Source organism: Sus scrofa, chromosome 1, assembly GCF_000003025.6.
Source record: "Sus scrofa isolate TJ Tabasco breed Duroc chromosome 1, Sscrofa11.1, whole genome shotgun sequence".
Lineage (NCBI taxonomy): Eukaryota > Metazoa > Chordata > Mammalia > Artiodactyla > Suidae > Sus > Sus scrofa.
In genome coordinates, this window is record NC_010443.5 from 184,322,098 (window position 1) to 184,344,375 (window position 22,278).

A 22,278-nucleotide genomic window follows, 5' to 3' on the forward strand; every position below is an offset into this window, starting at 1 on the left:
CAGACCTTAACTGTAAAGCAAATAAGAAAGCCAGTTGTATAAATTACTGGGGGGTTAAAAATTGAACATGATAAAATACCTATAATATTAAATTAAATGAAAAACCAAAATTATTCATTGCAAATGAATAATTTCACATACCTCCTTAACATAATGACATTAACAAAAAAAGAATCATCTTAGTTGAATAAACATGTAATAGAATGGAAGAGTAAAAAATCCTTATAAATTCAAAACTTAACCTTTAATTAAGATAAAATATAAATTCTTCCATTCAAATTACTAAAAACTTGATTCCTGGAAAGAGACATGTAAAAATTTTCTGGAAACAACCTACACCCTAAGAACTGTTAAAAAGTTAACTAATATAATCCTTCTGATACTAAACATGTCAATAAAGGGGTATCTGGAAACTTTGAAAAGATAAGACATACAGAAACAGTAACTAGCAATTCCTCTACAGTTTTCTACTAAGTTCAATTTCACATTCTTTAAGAAGACTGTGTCTTCTCAAACATCCCACACTGCCAACCAACACCTTCAAAACTACCCTCTACCTTGCTTCAAAATCTGCCACCAGGGCAGAAGCCATCAGACAGGAATTACTTTCATCTTTCCTCTACCAAATCTGTCTGCATTTGTGCTTTCTTCTTTCCTCTCATTATGACAATAAAGTATCTTCCTACTTCAGATAGCTGGTCTAATATCCAGCACCTTTTGGGGGGGAATTTCATTCCTTCGTTTGTCTCCTTTTTTCAGTCAATCTCACCCTCTTTACTGAATGTGCTGCCAAAAGATTATAAAAATGTTCTAGAATCCCCAAGCTAAATATAGTTGGTACTTCATATCCAAAGATGTTGAACCCTCAGATACAAGGGCCGAATGTTCCATGCCTTGCTGTAAAAGGGGATTAGGCATCTGCAGATTTTGGTATCAGTGGGGTCCTGGAACCAGTCCTCTGAGGATACAGGGGCAGAACTGTAATCCCTTCCTTGACTTCTTATCCTCCGTTAGATACCCCATCTAAACTCAATTCATGTGTGTGGATGTAGCTCAGTGGTACAGCTCAGGCTTTGCATGTATGAGGTCCCAGGTTCGATCCTGGGCATCTCCACTTTAGCTAAACTTTGGCCTAAGAGTCACAACTGACCAATTCATGGAGAGTGGAGCTGTTTAAATTTAGGAGTTAGGTGTATTGAATTGCTCTAAGAGTCCCCTACTCAATAAACTCAATTCATTGCCAAACTTCTTCAAAAGAGTTGTCCACATATTATTCTTTCATTTCTTTACCTCCCATGCTCCCAGCTACTCATAACATTATATTGTCACTAAAAGCACTTTTAAAAGGGTTACCAATAATCTCCATGTACCAAATTAAGATGTTTTCTTGAATTTGAATTCTAGCCTTCCCAGACTTAGGTTATTGAATTGACTCTTTCATTAAAAGAAATTAATTTACTTAGTTTGGAACAACTAATACATTTACATGCACAAAAAGTATAAAAAAGAATATAGAGAAGTCTCCTATACTAATGAGTTTCTCTCTACCAGGTAACTACTGCTGTTAGTTTCCTTTTATTCTTTTTTTTTTTTTTTTTTGGTCTTTTTAGGGCTGCACCTGCGGCATATGGAGGTTCCCAGGCTAAGGGTCAATTCAGAGCTACAGCTGCCCACCTACACCACAGCCAAAGCTATGCCAGATCCAAGCCACATCTGTGACCTACACCACATCTCATGGCAATGCTGGATCCTTAACCCACTGAGCGAATCCAGGGATCAAACCTGTATCCTCATGCATACTAGTCAGAATCGTTTTTGCTGAGCCACAATGGGAACTCCCCTCCTTTTTATTCTTCCAGGGTTTCTTTTGCATATATTAGCAAATTTAATTACCTATTCTTATTCTCTCCCTGCCTCCCCTTTTTTGGTCTTTTTTTTCCCCTTTTCTAGGGCCGCTCCCACGGCATGTGTAGGTTCCCAGGCTAGAGGTCTAATCGGAGCTGTAGCCGCTGGCCTGCGCAAGAGCCACAGCAACGCGGGATCCGAGCTGTGTCTGCGACCTACACCACAGCTCATGGCAACGCCAGATCCTTAACCCACTGAGCAAGGGCAGGGACCAAACCCGCAATCTCATGGTTCCTAGTCGGATTCGTTAACCACTGAGCCACGAAAGAAACTCCTCTCTACCCTTTTATACAGATGGTTTTCATTTCACTTAACATATAGCGTCCTTACCCATTTAAACAATAATCTTGAGATATAATTCATGTTACAATGTTCAGAATACATACCATAACCATATCATACTACAGAGTGCACAATTCAATTTTTGGTATATTCACAGTTGTGCAATATCACCAAGTATCTAATCCCAAAACATTTTCACTACCTCAAACAGAAACCGCAGCCACTCCCTATTCTCCACTGCCCTCTCCCCTGCAAGCCCCTGGCTTTGCATTTGTCTTTCAGCAAATGTCCTATGCATATATCCATTCATCTATTGCTTAGGTTGCCTCCATGTAATACCTTGGTAATTGTAAACAATGTTGCTATGAACAATGGGGTTCAAGTATCTTTTCTAATTAGTGCTTTTATTTTTTTTTGGATATATACATAGAAGCAAAATTGCTGGATCATATGGTAGTTCTACTTTTGGTTTCTTGAGAAACCTCCACACTGTTTTCCACAGTGGCTGTACCAACTTCCATTACTACTAACAGTGTATGAGGGTTCCCTCTTCTCCACATCCTCACCAACATTTGTTATTTGTATTCTTTTCCATGGATCATACTTTAAATAGAAAGTACTAGCTTTTCTGTAAGATAAATCCTAAAGATAATAATTGGGTCAAAGACCATAAGCATTTCTAATTCTCATAGTTCTTAACACACTGCCTTCCATAGGGACCGTAACCAATTTATACTCCCATCAGCAATATATATACTAGTTTTTTTGATTATTTCCCCACAGCCTCACCAACTAAGAGTGTTGTCAAATTTTCAAATCTCAACAAAAACAAAAATAAAAAAAAAAAGGAGTTCCTGTCGTGGCTCAGTGGTTAATGAATCTGACTAGGAACCATGAGGTTCCGGGTTCGATCCCTGGCCTTGCTCAGTGGGTTAAGGATCCAGCATTGCCGTGAGCTGTGGTGTAGGTCGCAGACATGGCTTGGATCCTGTGTTTCTGTGGCTCTGCCATAGGCTGGGAGCTATAATTCTGATTTGACCCCTAGCCTGGGAACCTCCATATGCCGTAGGTGCGGCCCTAGAAAAGGCAAAAAGACCAAAAAAAAAAAAAAAAATTCAAATCTAATACGTAAAAAGAGAAGTCTCTTTTTAATTCTGGTTTGTATTTATCTTACTTTAAGTGACAGCAATCATCTTTTCATGTATTTTAAATATTTATTTCCCTTCTGATTATTGCCTCTTTCTTGAAATAGTCTTCACGTAACAGTTTCTGTGATATGACTCTCTTCAGGTGATTTTTCTCTCAGTTGCTTAGCTAATCCTCCTTTTTCTCATTCAAAAGCTCCTACTCCAATAACTGACCTCTAAATGTTGGAATTTCTTTAGGGTTGGGTTCTGAAGACTTTTTTTTTTGGTCTTTTTAAGGCCACACCCTTGGCACATGGAGGTTTCCAAGCCAGTGGTCTAATCGGAACTGTAGCTGCCAGCCTATGCCAGAGCCACACATGTGTGTGTGTGTGTGTGTGTGTGTGTATACTGATGATTCTCAAATATATACCTTCAGCCAAAATTTCTCCTAATTCAAATTATATATTCCAATACTTTCTTGATATCACTCTATCAATATTTTTCAGGCTTAACACACCCAAGAGGGAATTCATTTTCACCTTCCTTATTTCTATAAATGGTACACCTAGCCATCTAGCAACTTGAACTATAAATATGGGTGTTATTGATTCTTCTCTCATTTCCAACCCCCAGTCTGCTAGCAAATCCTACTGTTTCTTTCTTGAATCTGCTTCTTTTCATTTCCTCTGCCCCATGCTAGCTCCAGTCATAATTACCACTCAGTAGATGACTGCAAAATCCTCCTACTGTTTCTTTCTTGAATCTGCTTCTTTTCATTTCCTCTGCCCCATGCTAGCTCCAGTCATAATTACCACTCAGTAGATGACTGCAAAATCCTCCTCAAACTTATAGCATTTGGGGAAGGACAAGTTGTAGCTAAGTAGGACTATCCCATACACTAAGATGTTTAACAATCCTGGCCCTAGCTTTCTGAATGATGGAGTAACTCTTAATCACTGCGACAGCTAAAAACAATACCCTACATTTCCAAACATCTCCAGAAGAGTGGAAAAACTCCTGGTTTAAAACTGCTTGTCCCTACTGCCAGCCTTACCTGTGCCAATCCATTTGCCACATACATTTTTCTTTTTACATTATAAAACAGATTACATCATTCCCCTAGATAAAACCCTTGAATGGCTTCCTGATACACTTCAAAGAAAATCTAAACTCTATAATGCAGCCTATGATTAACTTACTGATACCAGCTTGGACTTAGGTTCCCCTGCTTCTTTGGACTTTAGCCATGTTTATAATCTTTCAATTCCTCATATATACCAAGTTCTTTCTAACCTCAGAGGCTTTGTACATGCTATTTACTCAGCATGGATTCCCTTTCAATCCATTCTTCCATAAGAGACCCTTTGGTCTCCAGGGCTCACTGTAAACACTACCGCCATTAAGATCTTCTGTGACCATACTACCTAGAAAACGCTCTTCTACTACTCTCCATCACAGGTCTGCTCAGATTAACTAGGGGCATTTATCCCAAGTAGTAATTAATATTACTTGTTTCCATTATCTGTCTCTCCAGTCAGACTATAAGCTCCATGAAAGCAGAGACTTCTTTGTTCACAAAATACCTATGCAGTGTCACTGACAGTCTTTCAGACCAAGAAGATACGAGGTGCCAAAAAAGAGGAAAATATTCAACACAATATTGAATGCAGACTGTATGTACTGCAAATTCTACACCTGCTGTCAACTACTAAATTCCTTCTAGCTCTCTCCACAATAACAATAATTAAGCTAAAAATTTCAAAAAGCAACTAAATTTTATATTCATGTCTAAATCACATTTTAAAATATAAGGCTGTAACAAAAGATGAAATGCCATGTTTAACCAGAACTCCCCTTCCTATCTGGCTAAAGTGAAGCTTGTCACACTAATAAACTCAATTCCTATTTTGTTCATTAGTTCTAAGTCAAGCAATTGGTTGCAAACTTCAAAGTAAATATAAACAAATTCCTAATTTAGTGAATATGGAAAGCAAGTAAATGAATCAAGGTGAAAGACAGATTTTAAAAACACCTTTAGGAGTTCCTGTCGTGGCGCAGTGGTTAACGAATCCGACTAGGAACCATGAGGTTGCAGGTTCGGTCCCTGCCCTTGCTCAGTGGGTTAAGGATCTGGTGTTGCCGTGAGCTGTGGTGTAGGTCGCAGATGTGGCTCAGATCCTGCGTTACTGTGGCTCTGGCGTAGGCCGGTGGCTACAGCTCCGATTAGACCCCTAGCCTGGGAAACTCCATATGCCGTGGGAGCCGCCCAAAAAATGGCAAAAAGACAAAGACAAAAAAAAAAAAAAAAAACAACAACACCTTTAAAGAGCACAACACAAAGAGTTTCAAAATACTTTTTAAAAAGGGTCAACTGAGCATTTTCTAATAACCCACCGGAGATGCTGGGGATTTTCATGGATACCAACCACCCAGTAGTGATCAGATTTTCCTTTGCAGTGTTCTCTTGTGTTACATATGGGAGTCCATGTATAACCAAGTCCTCTGTTAAGCATTCGAACAATGCCTTCTGAATCCACATAACATGGGGTACCTATACACCAAAAGAAAAACAAATCATATGGAAATATAGCTATCTAGTTGTTAAGTGTTTTTTTTTCTTTTTGCTTTTTAGGGCGGCGTTTGCAGCACACAGAAGTTTCCAGAAGTTCTGATTAAATCTGAGCTGCAGCTGGTGCCTTTCATCACAACCTTAGCAACTCGGGATTCCTAACCCACTGAGCAAGGCCAGGGATTGAGTCCAAATCCTAGTGGACACTATGTTGAATTCTTAACCTGTGGAGCCACAATGAGAACCCCAAATAAATCCCTTTTCAAAAACACATACCAATCATTCCACTTTCAAATCAAAAGAAAAAAAAAAAAAGCCCCTAAAAACAAAAAGGTTGCATTTTTTCTCTTGTGGTAGAGCTGGTTAAATATCTAGTGTTGTTAATGCAGTGGCCCGGGTCATGGCTATGGCTTGGGTTCAATCCCTGGCCCGGAAATTTCCACACGCCACACATGCGGCCAAAAAAAACCAAAAAAGATAAATAATCAAGATTATTTCCCATCAAATTTCATTAACCACATAGAGTAAGACCTAACTGAATAAAAGCGGAAAAAACTGCATGTGATACGACTAAAATTTACCCAAATAAAAAGGAAAAAAACTGATCTGGTTCACTGAAAAATATGCCACCTGCTGGAATATAATAGTTTCTTAAAAACAGTGTTTTTTTTTTTTTTTTTTTTTTTTTTTGCTTTTTAGGGCTGTACCTGTGGCATATGGAGGTTCCCAGGCTAAGGGTCAAATCAGAGCTACAGCTGCTGGCCTACCACAGCCACAGCAACGCCAGGTCCGAGCCGCATTTGCAACCTACACCACAACTCATGGCCACACCAGATCCTTAACCTACTGAGCGATGCCAGGGATGGAACCCACAACCTCATAGTTCCTAGTTGGATTTGTTTCTGCTGTGCCACGACGGGAACTCCTAAATTTCTCTTTAGTACTCTTTCTCCTCCCTTTCTTTCTTGGCCTTGTCACTATTCTGTTTCCCAATTCCTAAGTAAGTTTGACGTAGGACACAAGGAAGCATTCCTGTTTCCTTCCTACTCTGTTCCCACTTCAGGATTTTGCATGGCAAATTCTGTAATTACCCTTTCCTTTTTTCTTTTTAGAGCCACACTCATGGCATATGGAGGCTCCCAGGCTAGGGGGTCTAATTGGAGCTACAGCTGCCAGCCTATACCACAGCCACAGCAATGCAGGATCCAAGCTTCATCTGTAACCTACACCACAGCTTATGGCAATGTCCGATCCTTAACCCACTGAGTGACAGCAGGAATCAAACATGCAATACTAGTCGGATTCGTTTCCTATGCGCCACACTGGGAACTTGGCAATTACCCTTTGCTTATCTGTGACTTTATACCCCTCTCACCCTGCAAACAGCAGTTTCCTCATTTCCTCAGGGTCTACATCTTACTGGTAATTGGGAGAAAAAAAAAATAAAGCTATATGAAGGGAAGTTATTAATGGTCACATTATGAAAGCGTAAGTGCTTAATAATATCCCAAGAGAAAACACATCCAGAAACGGTTGATTTTTAAAAAACAAACTGGAGGAGTTCCCATCATGGCTCAGCAGTAACAAACCCGACTAGTATTCACAAGGATGTAGGTTTGATCCCTGGCCTCACTCAGTGGGTTAAGGATCTGGCGTTGCTACAGCTATGGCATAAGTCAACAGCTGTAGCTCTGATTCCACCCTTAGCCTGGGAACTAACATATGGTGCATCTGCGGCCCTAAAAAGCAAAAAGAAAAATAAAAATGAAATACCACATAAGTCATAAATGTAATGTTTTAATTTCCTAGTGTCACATAAGAGGGAAAATTAGTGAAGTTAGTTTTAATAATATATTTTATTAAATCCAATATATCTAAAATATTATCATTTTAACATGTAATCAAGACAAAAGAATTCCTGAAATTTTTTACATAGTTTTTTTCATACTAAGGTTTTTTCATACTAAGCCTTCAAAATTTGGATAGTATTTAGTATCTATAGCACATCTCAAGTGCTCTATAGCCACATATGGCTGGTGGTTCCTGTAGTAAGACAGTGCAACAGTGGAAAATTCCTGATTTTCACAAAGAATCTGCTAGAAAAGCCACAACTTGAACACTGATTTCTATCTTCTTGCTAGCTAATCAACTTTTAGAAAAATCTATCTCCCTCTTTGCAAGTTTTATAATCAGAATTCTGATGAAGAAGAGATTTTGTACATAAAACAGCAGCTACCTTGCCCAACAATTCCAGTTTCCAGTTCTGCCAACATATTAAAAAAAAAACTTAAACATAAATATAGACAACTTATCTTTAAACAAATTAATTAAGAATAAAATAATGAAACAATATTCTTCTTGAAAAATATCCCTAATATAAAGAAATGATTTTATCTTGCCTTCAGCTGAAAATCCAAGCCATACAAGGTAGGATTTCCTTGTAAGAGGAAGAGGATCACCATGTAAGATTTGTTTTTTCTTTTTTCCCAGCTGTAGCAGTTGAATTCCAAGGCACTGATCCCCATCAAATCCTGTACCTAGTGATAAAATGTAAACATAAATTAGGTATTAAAGGTTATTTAGCTATAATGCAGCCTAACTTATTTTCTGGGAATTGATTTTGTGTTAATTCCTAGATTAACACTACTTTTTATAGATAACCTATCTAACTGAGGCAGCATTCAGATATTAGAAGCAGAATATTAAGTTACATAGACTATTTATATAAAATGTTTATAAGTGGTAATTCATTCACTCAAGAAGTATTTACAGAGCTTATTTTGTACCAGGTACTGAGGCTACAATGGTAAATAAGACAAAGTTACTGTTCTCATGAAATTCATATTCAGGCAGGAGAAGAAAAACAAATTTTTTTTAAAAAAGAAAAAAAGCTAAGTGTTATTATCAATGACTAAAATACGAATGTGATAGCCTGTCAGACTGAGTGGCTACTTTAGACTGGATAGACAAAGGTGGCCTTTTGAGAAAGTGAAATTTAAACTGCGATATGATCTGCAAATTGGAGCCAGCCATTCAAATCATGGGGGAGGGAGCTCCTATTGTGGCTCAGTGATGACGAATCTGACTATTATCCATGAGGACGCAGGTTCGATCCCTGGCCTTGCCCAGGGGGTTAAGGATCTGGTGTTGCCACAAGCTGTGGTGTAGGTGGCAGACGAAGCTTAGACTTGGCATTGCTGTGGCTGTGGCACAGGCCAGTGGCTACAGCTCTGACTGGATCCCTAGTCTGGGAACCTCCATATGCCACAGGTGCAGCCCTAGAAAGACATAAACAAACAAACACACAAACAAATGATGGGGGAAGAGCACTATAGTAGACAGGGAACAGCTAATGAAAGGGGCCTGAGATGGGAACAAACGCAGTGAGTTTGAAGAACACAAAGAAGCCAGCAGGAACAGAACCAGTAATGAGCATAAGCAGTAAAAGATGAATTTGAAGAGGCAGGCAAAAGACAGATCATGTAGGACCTTGTCACCTGTGATAAGAAGTTTTTTATTCTAAAGCAATAGGAAGTCATCAGAGGAATCTGAGCAGAAAAGGGACATGATTGGATTTATGTTTTTAAAAGATCACCTAGGCTGCTATGTGGAGAATGGATTGTGGAAGGCAGGGACTGAAGCTGAAAGGCTAGTTAAGAGGTTACTGCTATTGTGACAGTCCAAGACAGGAAGTCTGGGTTGGACTGGGTTTATTTGCTTTGGCCACACCTGTGGCATGTAGAAGTTGCCCAGGCAGGGAATCAAACCCATGCCACAGCAGTGACAATATTGGTCCTCAACCTGCTGAGCCACCAGGGAACTTCTGGACTGGAGTTTTAGTGCAGATGAAAAGAGCATTTGGAATATGTTGTGTAAACTGACATGATGTGACTTTGCCAGCAAAGGTGTTGTGGGGGGTGAGGGAAAGAAAAGAATCAGAAAAGGGAGTTCCTGTCGTGGTGCAGCAGAAATGAATCCAACTAGGAACCATGAGGTTGCAAGTTCGATCCCTGGCCTCACTCAGTGGGTTAAAGATCCAGCGTTGCCAAGATCTGTGGTGTAGGTCGAAGACTCAGCTCAGCTCCCATGTTGCTGTGGCTGTGGCGTAGGCCGGCAGCTGTAGCTCCAACTAGACCCCCTAGCCTGGGAACCTCCATATGCTGCAGGTGAGGCCCTCAAAAGCACATACACGAGAATCAAGGATAACTCTTACATTTCTGGCTTGAGTAGCTAGATTGACAGTATGCCCTTTACCAAGACTGGAAAAAACTAAGAAAGAAGTAAGTTTGGAGGGGGGAAAAACCCAAAAAAACCAGAGGTTTCATTGTGGCCATGTTAAGTTTGATATTCATATCAAAACTCCACATAGAGGAGTCACCTGTTGGCTCAACAGGTTAAAGATCTGGCATTGTCACTGCTATGGCTCAGGTCACTGCTGAGGGTTCAATCCCCGACCTGGGAACTTATGCATGTCCTGGGTGCAGCCAAAAACCAAACCAAACAAACAAACAAACAAAACAAACAAAACTCTACATGGTGATTTCAAGTCAGCAACTGGATATGTAAGCCTGGAGATACAAGGAGAGGGTAGGGCTGGTGATACTAATTTAGAGGTCATGAACACAAGGTGAATTAAAGCCATGGGTCTTGATGAGATATCCCAGGGTAGTGTCTCAAAATGCAGTTTCTGACCTGTGAGTCATGAAATCTATTCAGAGTTACAACAAGCATTTTTTAAAAAATGAAATCAAAGAGTAAACATTATCCATGAGATTACCATTCTAGTAACATTTGCACATATGCACAGAATAGCAAAAAAGAATGTATTTCTCACTAGGGCTAAGCACTTGAAAGACTGATAGCTCCCGACGTGGTTAGAGTATCAGCAAAGAAGGTCTGTGACTGAGCCCTGGAGCACCCTGGCTAAGAGGCTGGTGCAGGAGAAGCCAGCAAAGGGGCTGAAGGTGTTATCAGTAAGGAAAAAATTGGGAGTAATGTCACAGAAGCCAAAAGAAGAAAGATTTCCAGTGGAATTATTTAAATAAATAAGCATAAAAGATCATCAGTAGCCTTGATAAAACCAATCTGAGTTCATATAACTGTGAAATAATGTATCTAGGAAAACAAAGAGATCAATATCTGAAATCAAAATTGTAAACTGAAATCAAAAGTGGGGAGGGCTGGGAGTTCCTGTTGTGGTGCAGCAGAAATGAATCTGACTAGTATCTATGAGGATGTGGGTTTGATCCCTGGCCTCCCTTAGTGGGTCGGGGATCCAGCATTGCTGTGAGCTGTGGTGTAGGTCACACATGTGGCTTGGATCTGGTGTTGCTGTGGCTGTGGTGTAGGCTGGCAGCTACAGCTCCAATTTAACCCCTAGCCTGGGAACTTCCATATGCTGCAGGTACGGTTCCAAAAAGGAAAAAAAAAAAGGTGGGGAAGATTGAAGAAATGGAGATTGAAGAAAAGGAGGCAGCAACTCTTTAAACGTCGCATCCAAAGCTGTTTTGATCCATCATACAAGAAATTAGGTGGGGTTTTTTTTGGCATTTAAACTGATAGTTCTTATAAGATAATGACATGGAAGCAACTAGCCAAACTCCACCTTAGAATTCTTTCTATAGCAGTTTTTCTATAAGTAAAATGTTTTCATTTGCATTGTAATTAGTGAATACAACAAAATTCTATACAAAGACTATTCTGATTCGAATTCTAAAATAAACCCCAAAGGAGATATACCCCAAAACAAAAAAAGAGAGAGGAAGAAAAAAAAAAACAAAAACTCAAGTGATTTCCATCTTACTTCAGGTCCTGGTAAAATTACAAAAGATTAAAACCAGTCTACCTCTGTGATAAACAATGATAAGCTGTTCTCCATGTCCTGCCATTGACACCACAGGTCCAGGGAGACTGAAGACCTCTTTCTGAACACCTCCAATGGTAAACAAGCGAAGGAGCAAGGAGCTGGTGGCAGCAGCAGCCCATCCCTGACCAAGACATACGGCTTCAATATCCTCATTGGGAGGCATGTCTACAATCCACTCTTTGCTTGAATCCCAAGAACTAAAGTGCAGGCAGTGAAGCTTGCTAAAAATTAAAACAAGACCGAAACAATCAAACTTTCACATTTGATATTTTGTATGTATATATAAAACTAATCATAATACCCAGTAACAAAACCGAAGTTTATTTTTCTATAGTACATAAATAGTACAAAAATGGCTTTAAGACAGTATGAAATATCTTTAAAATGGACTATGTTAAAACCATTAACAGTTATGTTATTGAAGAATATTTAAAAATACAGGAAAATGCTTACAACATAATGTTAAATGAAAAAAGGCAGGCTAAAATCAGCAGCACATGATTCTAGTTCGCAAATACACAGAATGATCACAAACTTTAAAAAAGGAAGGAAGCATCAAAATGTTAGGTAATAATCCTCTCATTGCATACACATATGTAAAAAATTTAATATAGAACAAAGAGAAAAAGAAAAAAAAAATCCATATAGCAAGATTACCAACCACAGCTAACAATGTGACTTGTGTTTCTTTTTTCTTTGCATGTATACATATATATCTATATGTAAATTATTATGAAACTTAAGCTTCAGAATCCAGATACCACAGTATTTAGAATCAGAGGCAGTACTGACTTCCTGAACAGTAATTTTAAATTCAAATTTAAAATAAAAGGATAACATTCTATATGACAGTGAAATAATTTACCTAGTAAAACAAAGAGGATATATGAAATCAAAATTGTACATGGAAATAAATGTATATAAGATATTCTGAGTTTGAGACACTAAGCAACAGTGATTTATTTTAGTAAACTGATTTAATTCAATAACAATGTGTAAATTAGGAAAGCAACTAACATAATAAAATGGTCCAATTTGGTATTTCTCAAGCTTCAGTGCACATTTTATCACCTCAGGATTTTGTTAAAATGCAGTTTCTGACTCAGAAGGTCTGAGAGTGGGTCTGTGAATCTGTTTTCAATATGCTCCCAGTGGACCTATGTTCTTAGTTTGCGGACCACACTTCAAGCAGCAAGAGCTAATGTGTCCACTCAGAAGGATTTTAATTTCAAATCACCTGGGAGTTAGTAAAATCTATGATCAAGTTTATAAGCACTATGATCAGCTATAAAGAAAAAATCAGGAAAGGGCAAGCTGGCTGAAATAACAAAGTTGAGTAAAATATTTTTTTCTTCTTAAAAAAAAGTATAGATTCTGCATACATTGCTTTTCCATCATGATTTTGTCTCTATATCTACCTACCTACCAACATAGCTAAGAAGTCTAAAATATATTAAGTTAAAAAGCCAAAATGACAGGAGTTCCCATCGTGGCTCAGCAGTTAGTGACCCTGACTAGCGTCCATAAGGATGAGGGTTTGATGCCTGGCCTCACTCAGCAGGTTAAGGATCCTGTGTTTCCATGAGGTGTGGTGTAGGTCGAAAACTCAGCTCAGATCCCATGTTGCTATGGCTGTGGCTGTGGCATAGGCCAATGGCTATAGCTCTGATTGCACCCCTTGCCTGGAAGCCGCCATATGCTGTAGGGGCGGCCCTAAAAAAAGACAAAAAGACCAAAAAAAAAAAAAAAAAAAAGTCAAAATGACAAATAGTACTAATAACATTTTTTTTTTTTTTTGGTCTTTTTGCCATTTCTTGGGCTGCTCCCATGGCACATGGAGGTTCCCAGGCTAAGGGTTGAATCAGAGCTGTAGTCACCAGCCTACACCAAAGCCACAGCAACGTGGGATCTGAGCAGAGTCTGCAACCTACACCACAGCTCACGGCAACACCAGATCCTTGACCCACTGAGCAGGCCAGGGATCAAATAACATTTTTTAGTGTATTTTTCTTTTTAAAGAGAAGTTTCAAATCTAATCTATCATGACAAAGCTCAGATCAGAAGTTGTCCAAAACTGAGATTAGATTAGATTAACTATAAACTGTTAACAGTAGTTATATCTGAGAGCAGAATTTGCTGGAGGTGGGGGGAGTTGGCAGCGGAATTTCTATTTCCTAAAAATTCTGTACTGCTTTAAGTTTGTTTAAAACTAATATGCATTTTAGTAAGAAGGGGACAATTAAGTAAAAACAGTCATATGTTCTGAAGTATTATGGGTGTGCTGGTATTTGTACTAAGCTCTTCTTTCTGAAATTTCATACTACAAAAGATGTAATTTAGTTTTCTGTCTCATTAACTTTTTGTATAGAAATTCAATATCTATATCTAACAGTTCAACAATAACAAATTCTTCCTAATAATCTTGAATTTACCTTGCTAGTTCATCAGTGCTCTCACATGCCAACAAAATAGCTTCATGGGAAAGATCAGCTACTGTATAATTCAAAGTGTTTGATAAGTGTGTTGCATGGTGTATGGAGGTATCATGGAACTCCACATCTATGGCATTGTCTTGCTCATCGTTATAGCAGCGAATAATTCCAATAGAATTCCACACCTACAAACATGTAAGATTAAATACAAGTCTGAGAAAGACTGAAGTTCCTAGAATCAACAAGCCAAAATGGTACAAATTAACAAATAAAACCATAATTCAATCTGAATCAAGGTTTAAATTGTGAGAGCAACTACAACTTACCTACCCCTGAAATAGTTTCAGGTAACAATAGGAACATCAGAGCAGCAATTACTAATTATTTTTCTCCTCATGAAAAGAACATACATATATATTTATTTATTAGAAAATGGAATATTTCACTTAATATTTAAAAAAATTTTTTGTCTTTTTAGGAGTTCCCGTCGTGGCGCAGTGGTTAACAAATCTGACTAGGAACCATGAGGTTGCGGGTTCGGTCCCTGCCCTTGCTCAGTGGGTTAACGATCCGGCGTTGCCCTGAGCTGTGGTGTAGGTTGCAGACGCAGCTCGGATCCCAAGTTGCTGTGGCTCTGGCATAGGCCAGTGGCTACAGCTCCGATTCAACCCCTAGCCTGGGAACCTCCACATGCCGCGGGAGCGGCCCAAGAAATAACAACAACAACAACAACAACAATTTTTTTGTCTTTTTAGGGCCACACCCATGTCATGTGGAGGTTCCCAGGCTAGGGGTCGAATCAGAGCTGTAGCAGCTGGCCTACGCCATAGCCACTGCAATGCCAGATCTGAGCCGTGTCTGAGACCTACACCACAACTCAGTGGATCCTTAACCCACTGAGTGAGGCCCAGAATCAAACCTTCGTCCTCACAGACACTAGTTAGATTCATTTCTGCTGAGTCATGACGGGAACTCCAATATTTTAATATTTTTATAAAACTGCATCAGTGTCATAAAAAAATACTGTATGATAGGCCTTTGAACAACCAAACCATTAAATTCCTCAAGAGAAACATTTCAAAGATTTATTTACTTACAAATACGAGGAAAAATGATTGTGGGTTTTTTTTTGGTCCAAATAAGTAGTTTATAGTTATGGCATAAATATATACATTTTAAGGCCGCATAAATTGATACCATTGGGAAAATTTGTCTTCTACTTATGTACACTATAGGCTCACACTAGGTAGGGTAAGCCCTAGTTTTTCCCTTCCCCTACCACAAATACAATACAAATACAATAGTTGGCAATAGCAGAAAAATTAAGACCTATTACTTGATGATTACTGAGGTAAGAAATTTTTTTTCCAAAATAAAATATCTTTAATGTTAACCTAAAAATTTATGCCAGGACTAAACCATTCAAAAATGACAACAGGTGGGAGTTCCTATTGTGGTGCATTGGAAACAAATCTGACTAGTATCCATGAGGATGCAGGTATGATCCCTGACCTCATTTAGTGGGTCAGGGATCTGCCGTGAGCTGTGGTGTACATCACAGATGTGGCTTGGATTCTGCATCGCTGTGGCTGTGGCTTCGGATGGCGGCTGCAGCTCCAATTCAACCCCTAGCCTAGGAACTTTCATATGCCATGGATAAGGCCCTAAAAAGCAAACAACAACAACAACAGTAACAACAACAAAACAAAGAAATGACAACGGGCAAAGTCCTCAGTGGAAAACCTCAAGTAATCAACAAACAGAACTATTGAACTTAAAAAAAAAACAAAAACTTTTAGCTTTCAAACTGAAGACAGAAAGTTAATATTCATCCATAAATACATATCTAATATCTACTGTGCCATACCTTGTTCTAAAGCGCTATCAGTAAACAAAACAGTATAAAGATACCTATTTATGTGGCACATACATTCTGAAGGCATGGGAAAAAGCGGCAAGTAGTTTTTATTCATAGTACCTATTACCTTCTAATAGCATACTGTACTAGGAGTTGCTTTCTAAAAAAACACCTTTTAACTAGTGTTCTGAATCAGTACAACCTCCCATATAACAACTAACATGACAAAATTTGGAAGTGTAGCCAAGAAACGGCAAGATACAGTTTCATTTACTTACGTTCATTATATGTCATTTTGCAAAGTAGAATTTTATTTAACACAATTTTCAATAAGGTTGAAACAAGATTAAAACTGTGAGCTAGGGAGTTCCCGTCGTGGCGCAGTGGTTAACGAATCCGACTAGGAACCATGAGGTTGAGGGTTCGGTCCCTGCCCTTGCTCAGTGGGTTGACGATCCGGCGTTGCTGTGAGCTGTGGTGTGGGTTGCAGACGCAGCTCGGATCCCGCATTGCTGTGGCTCTGGCGTAGGCCGGTGGCTACAGCTCCGATTCAACCCCTAGCCTGGGAACCTCCATATGCCGAGGGAGCAGCCCAAGAAATAGCAACAACAACAACAACAAAAAAAGACAAAAGACAAAAAAAAAAAAAAAACTGTGAGTTAATTATAAAATAAACCAACCACAAAATTACAATCAACCAAAGTGCTCCAGGCCAATTAATCTATAAACTTATTTTTACTAATATACCTACAGTGAAATAAAATGCTTAAAAGTGAGCAAACACCATTTTAAAGTTAAGTGTAGACACCCAAGGCTTACCATGAATCTGTGAGTGAGATGCAAGGGTGTAGAACCTGACTGGAATGGCTTCTGCCGGGGAGTTGGCATAGGACCATCATAAAACGGCTTTTGAGATGTTATAAGTGGTAGACTGTGAATGTTGCCTGCTTGATCATCTTCCTCCTCCTCCTTGAGACGACTAGAACCAGTTTTTAGCATTGTAACATCTAGAAAACAAAGGATTATACTCAGAGAATCATAAATACCAAGGACCTTGAAAAGAAAAGCATTATGAAATCTAATAACCTTACCCACTCATATTTAATAATATTAACATACTATTTACTTCTCTCATTGCGTTAACATCTGTGGTAATAGTTCAAAAGCAATGGCAGGTGGGGGAGTTAAACTATTGGTACCTTAGCATGAATCAAAAGGGTGGCACCAATCTGTACTAGTAGTCAGTGTATTGTTAACCACCACTTAATTGCAGTCAAAATAATAAAAACATTAATTTTATTAAATCTTGATCTTTGCATAGATCAAAAAAATGTTCTCTAACATAACACCGTAAGTCAACTATACTTTAATTTAAAAAATTAAAATAGAAAAATTAAAATTATTCACTGTGCTAAAATGAGAAGTGCACATAAAAAAACTGTAATGGCTGTCTCAAAGAACAAAAAAGCATTTGTGCAACTGAATTGTAAGCTGAAATACCTAATTTTTTCAGTAACACCATTTTTACTTGAAAGACTGCTAGATAAACTATGGTTATATAGACTCAGGTATGTGGCAAACATTTTCTTAAAAATGAGTGAAGTGGGAGTTCCTGCTGTGGTGCAAGGGATCGGTGGTGTCTTTGGAGTGCTGAGACATGAATTCAAGCACTGGCCCAGTGCAGTGGGTTGAGGCATGGTCGAAACTGCAGCTCGGATCTCACCCCTGACCCAGGAACTCCAAATGCTGAGGGCCAGCCAAAAAGAAAAAAAAAAAAAAAAAAAAACCTCTAAAATATACAAACAACTTATACAACTCAACAGCAACAAAGCCAACAGCCCAAATGAAAAATGGGTAAAAGACCTTAATAGACATTTCTCCAAGGAAGATATACAGATGGCCAACAAGCACATGAAACAATGCTCAACATCCCTGATTATTAGAGAAATGCAAATCAAAACTACCATGAGATACCACCTCACACCAGTCAGAATGGCCATCATTAATAAGTCCACAAATGACAAATGCTGGAGAGGGTGTGGAGAAAAGGGAACCCTCCTGCACTGTTGGTGGGAATGTAAATTGGTACAACCACTATGGAGAACAGTATGGAGGTACCTTAGAAAACTACACGTAGAACTACCATATGACCCAGCAATCCCACTCTTGGGTATATATCCGGACAAAACTTTCCTTGAAAAAGACACATGCACCTGCATGTTCACTGCAGCACTATTCACAATAGCCGGGACATGGAAACAACTCAGATGTCCATCGACAGATGATTGGATTAGGAAGATGTGGTATATATACACAAAGGAATACTATTCGGCCAGCAAAAAGAACAAAATAATGCCATTTGCAGCAACATGGATGGAACTAGAGTCTGTCATACTGAGTGAAGTTAAGTCAGAAAGAGAAAGGCAAAAACCATATGATACCACTTATATCTGAAATCTAGTATACGGCACAAATGAACCTTTCCACAGAAAAGAAACTCACGGACTTAGAGAATAGACTTGTGGTTGCCAAGGGAAAGGGGGAGGGAGTGGGAAGAAGTGGGAGTTTGGGGTTAATAGATGCAGACTATTGCCTTTGGAATGGATTAGCAATGAGATTCTGCTGTGTAGCACTGGGAACTATGATTAGTCACTTATGATGGAGCCTGATAATGTGAGAAAAAAATATATACATGTATGCGTAACTGGGTCACCTTGCTGTGCAGCAGAAAATTGACAGAACACTGTAAACCAGCTATAATAGAAAAAAATGAAGATCATTAAAAAAAAAAAAAAAAAGAAAGAAACTATCATTTGTTGCAGTTCCCATTGTGGCTCAGAGTTTAACAAACTCAACTAGTATCCATGAGGATGAGGGTTCGATCACTGGCCTCACTCAGTCGGTTAAAGATCAGTGTTGCCATGAGCTGTGGTGCAGGTCAGACATGGCTCGGATCCTGCATTGCTGTGGCTGTACCTGGCACCTGCAGCTCTGATTCAAGCCCTAGCCTGGGAACTTCCATATGCCCCAAGTGCAGCCCTGAAAAGTTAAAAAAAGAAAGAAACAAACAAACAAACAAACAATCATTCATTTTGGTGCAGCATCAAAGAAGAACATCCAGGAGTTCCTGCAGTAGCACTATGGGATCAGTGGTGTCTTGGGAGCGTGGGGACTCAGGTTCAACCCCCAAACCTAGCATAGTGGGTTAAAGATCCGGTGTTGTGCACCTGTGGCTTGGGTGGCAACTGCAGCTTGGATCTGATCCTAGGAACTCCATATGCTGTGGAATGGCCAAGAAAGAAAAAAAAAAGAACACCCACAATTATTTCAATTCTGAAATACCTCTCCCTTTTCCAACTACATTTCCTTCACGAAATTCAAGCAAAAACTTTATACGGCAGTAGAATGAATCTTTATGGCAGTAGACTGAATCTTTAAGGACGTGAGAGACTCCAGCTGTCTTCTATGCTAAACGTAAAGGGACTTGCAAAAGGGTAAAAGGGACTTGCAAAAGGGTAAAACAGTGCCATTTTTCTTCCTTTCTTCCTTCCTTCCTTCCTTCCTTCCTTCCTTCCTCCTTCCTTCCTTCCTTCCTTCCTTCCTTCCTTCCTTCCTTCCTTCCTTTCTTTCTTTCTTTCTTCCTTTCTTGTCTTTTTAGGGCTGTACCACGGCATCAGGAGGTTCCCAGGCTAGGAGTTGAATAGGAGCTACAGCTACTGGCCTACACCACAGCCAGAGCAATTCCAGATCCAAGCCACGTCTGAGACCTACACCACAGTTCACAGCAATGCCAGATCCGCAACCCACTGAGCAAGGCCAGAGATCAAACCGAGTCCTCATGGATACTAGTTGGGTTCATCAACCACTAAGCCACGATGGGAACTCCCAATGCCATAACTAAATTTTTTTAGTTATGCCATAACTAATTTTTGTTTTCACAGAAAATGTTACTTGTGTTTACATATGAGTTTATTAATGTTCTTTTAAAGTGAATATTTAAAAAATTTCTCAGCTTTAACTTTTAACATGGTAAAAACAAACATAACTCCATAGGCAATTATTTTTGGGGTCCTCAAAAACTTTTAAGAATGTGATGAGGAGTTCCCTGGTGACCCAGAAGTTAAGGATCTGGCACTGTCATGGCTGTGGCGCAGGTTCAATCCCTGGCCCCATGAACTTTTGTATGACAGGCACCAAATGAAAAAAAGAAAAAAGAATGTAATTAGCTCCCAAGACTAAACACTTCAGGAGTGCTACACCATAAACCCTATATGCTTTAAATGCAGCACAATTTACCACTGTATATTGGTATTTTACTTGGTAATGTTCAAATGTGTCATTATTTCACAAATGCGTTATTTCAGCATGTGAGTTGTTGCAATAGGCATTTTATTTAAAGTTATTAAATTACAATCTTTTTTTCCAGTAGCCACATTTTAAATAGTAAAAAGAAACAGGAGTTCCTGTCGTGGCGCAGTGGTTAACCAATCCAACTAGGAACCATGAGGTTGCTTGTGGGTTCGATCCCTGCCCTTGCTCAGTGGGTTAACAATCTGGCATTGCCATGAGCTGTGGTGTAGGTGACAGATGCGGCTCGGATCCAGCGTTGCTGTGGCTCTGGCGTAGGCTGGCAGCTACAGCTCCGATTTGACCCCTAGCCTGGGAACCTCCATATGCTGCGGGAGCGGCCCAAGAAATGGCAAAAAGACAAAAAAAAGAAAGAAAAAGAAACAGATGTGGTTCATTTTAATAATGTATTGCATTTAAAATATTAATTTCAACACGTAGTCAACGTAAAAAACAACCAAGAGGTGTTCCCATCGTGGTTCAGCAGAAACGAGTCTGACTGGCATCCATGAGACTGCAAGTTCCATCCCTCGCCTTACCCAGTGATTGCCGGTAGGCCACAGACGCAACTCGGATTCCTAGTTGCTGTGGCTGTGGTGTAGGCCAGTGGCTGCAGCTCCAATTTGACCCCTAGCCTGGAAACCTCCACATGCCACAAGTACAGCCCAAAAAAGAAAAAAACAAAAACACCGATATATTTTATATTCTTTTTTTTTTTGTACTGTATTCAAAATCTGGTTGCATTTTATATATACAAGACATCTTAATCTGAACTAGCCACATTTTAAGTGCTCAATAGCCACTAGCGGCTAGTAGCCAACATACCTGGTAGTGAAGGTCTATAAGGCCGGGGGGGGGGCCTTTCATTATTTCTATCAGTCATTTGTATCTTACCTTCCATCAGGAAAGAGATTTGTTAAGTGTATTGATCTAGTCAAAGAACTAGCTTTTGGTTTTACTGACTTTATAGCTTTTGGTTGTCAATTTCATTGAATTCTGCTCTTTATGATTTCCTTCCTTCTGCTTTGCTTGGCCTTTATTTCCTCTTCTTTTTCTAGTTTGCTAAAGCAGAAGCTTAGATGACTGATGCGAAACCTTTCTCAACATACGTATTTAAAGCTATAAATTCCCCTCTACATACTGATTTAGCTATAGTCTACCAATTCAATGACTTTAATAGTTTTAATGAAAAATTGAAAATATTTAATTAACAAGATGGATGATCCCATTCACAAAATCAATTCATACCAACTGAGTTCTCATCATCTTCTAGGATGTGACTTCGTTGTCTAGGACGACCTGAAGCCAGCATGAGGTCATCATCATCTTCCTCATCATTTCTAGTTTCTTTTGAAAAAGAGTGGGTTTCGACTGCATTGTCATTTGGAAAATCACCAACATTTCCTGTATCATCTCCATCAAAAAGATCATTGTAATCCCTTTCCACTCTGCTAGATACCTTGAACAAAATTAGCAAATTAGAAAGTATTAGTGGACTATTTGGAAAAACCCAATTACTCAAAAGGCAGTATTCTAAAATGATAAAGAATATAAACTCTACCAAGTAAGAAAACGCCCTGGTGAGAATAATTAGCAAACATATTTTTTATATAAGACCTAGTCCTTACTTTAAATGTCTTGTAGTCTAAGGATAAGGTGGGACTGTAAGACAGACATGTAAAAAACACATATATACACAAATATAAGGCAAGATTTTATTCCTCATAAGTTTTCCTCCAGAAAAGTCACCTCTGAGTTCTAACAAAGTCCCTCATTATAAAATATTCTCTCGTTTTCTTTTTTTTTCCTTTTCACTGCTGTACTTGTGGCAATGGAAGTTCTCAGGCTAGAGGTCAAATTGGAGCTATAGCAGAGGCCTACACCTCAGCCAT

At 39.0% G+C, this 22,278-nt stretch overlaps 1 protein-coding gene across 2 annotated transcripts in view; it reads right to left on the minus strand.

The window, feature by feature from the left end:
- The window catches only part of WDHD1 (WD repeat and HMG-box DNA binding protein 1), a 78,684-nt gene that overhangs the window by 21,807 nt on the left and 34,599 nt on the right, over positions 1-22,278 (minus strand). For both annotated transcript variants that reach the window (XM_021102265.1, XM_021102266.1), the window contains 6 exons: positions 21,635-21,845; positions 16,859-17,046; positions 14,182-14,366; positions 11,729-11,970; positions 8,283-8,420; positions 5,709-5,865 (listed from right to left, as the gene is read on the minus strand). In XM_021102265.1, the coding sequence (XP_020957924.1) occupies positions 5,709-5,865; positions 8,283-8,420; positions 11,729-11,970; positions 14,182-14,366; positions 16,859-17,046; positions 21,635-21,845 (1,121 nt within the window). The remainder of the gene's footprint in view (positions 1-5,708; positions 5,866-8,282; positions 8,421-11,728; positions 11,971-14,181; positions 14,367-16,858; positions 17,047-21,634; positions 21,846-22,278) is intronic.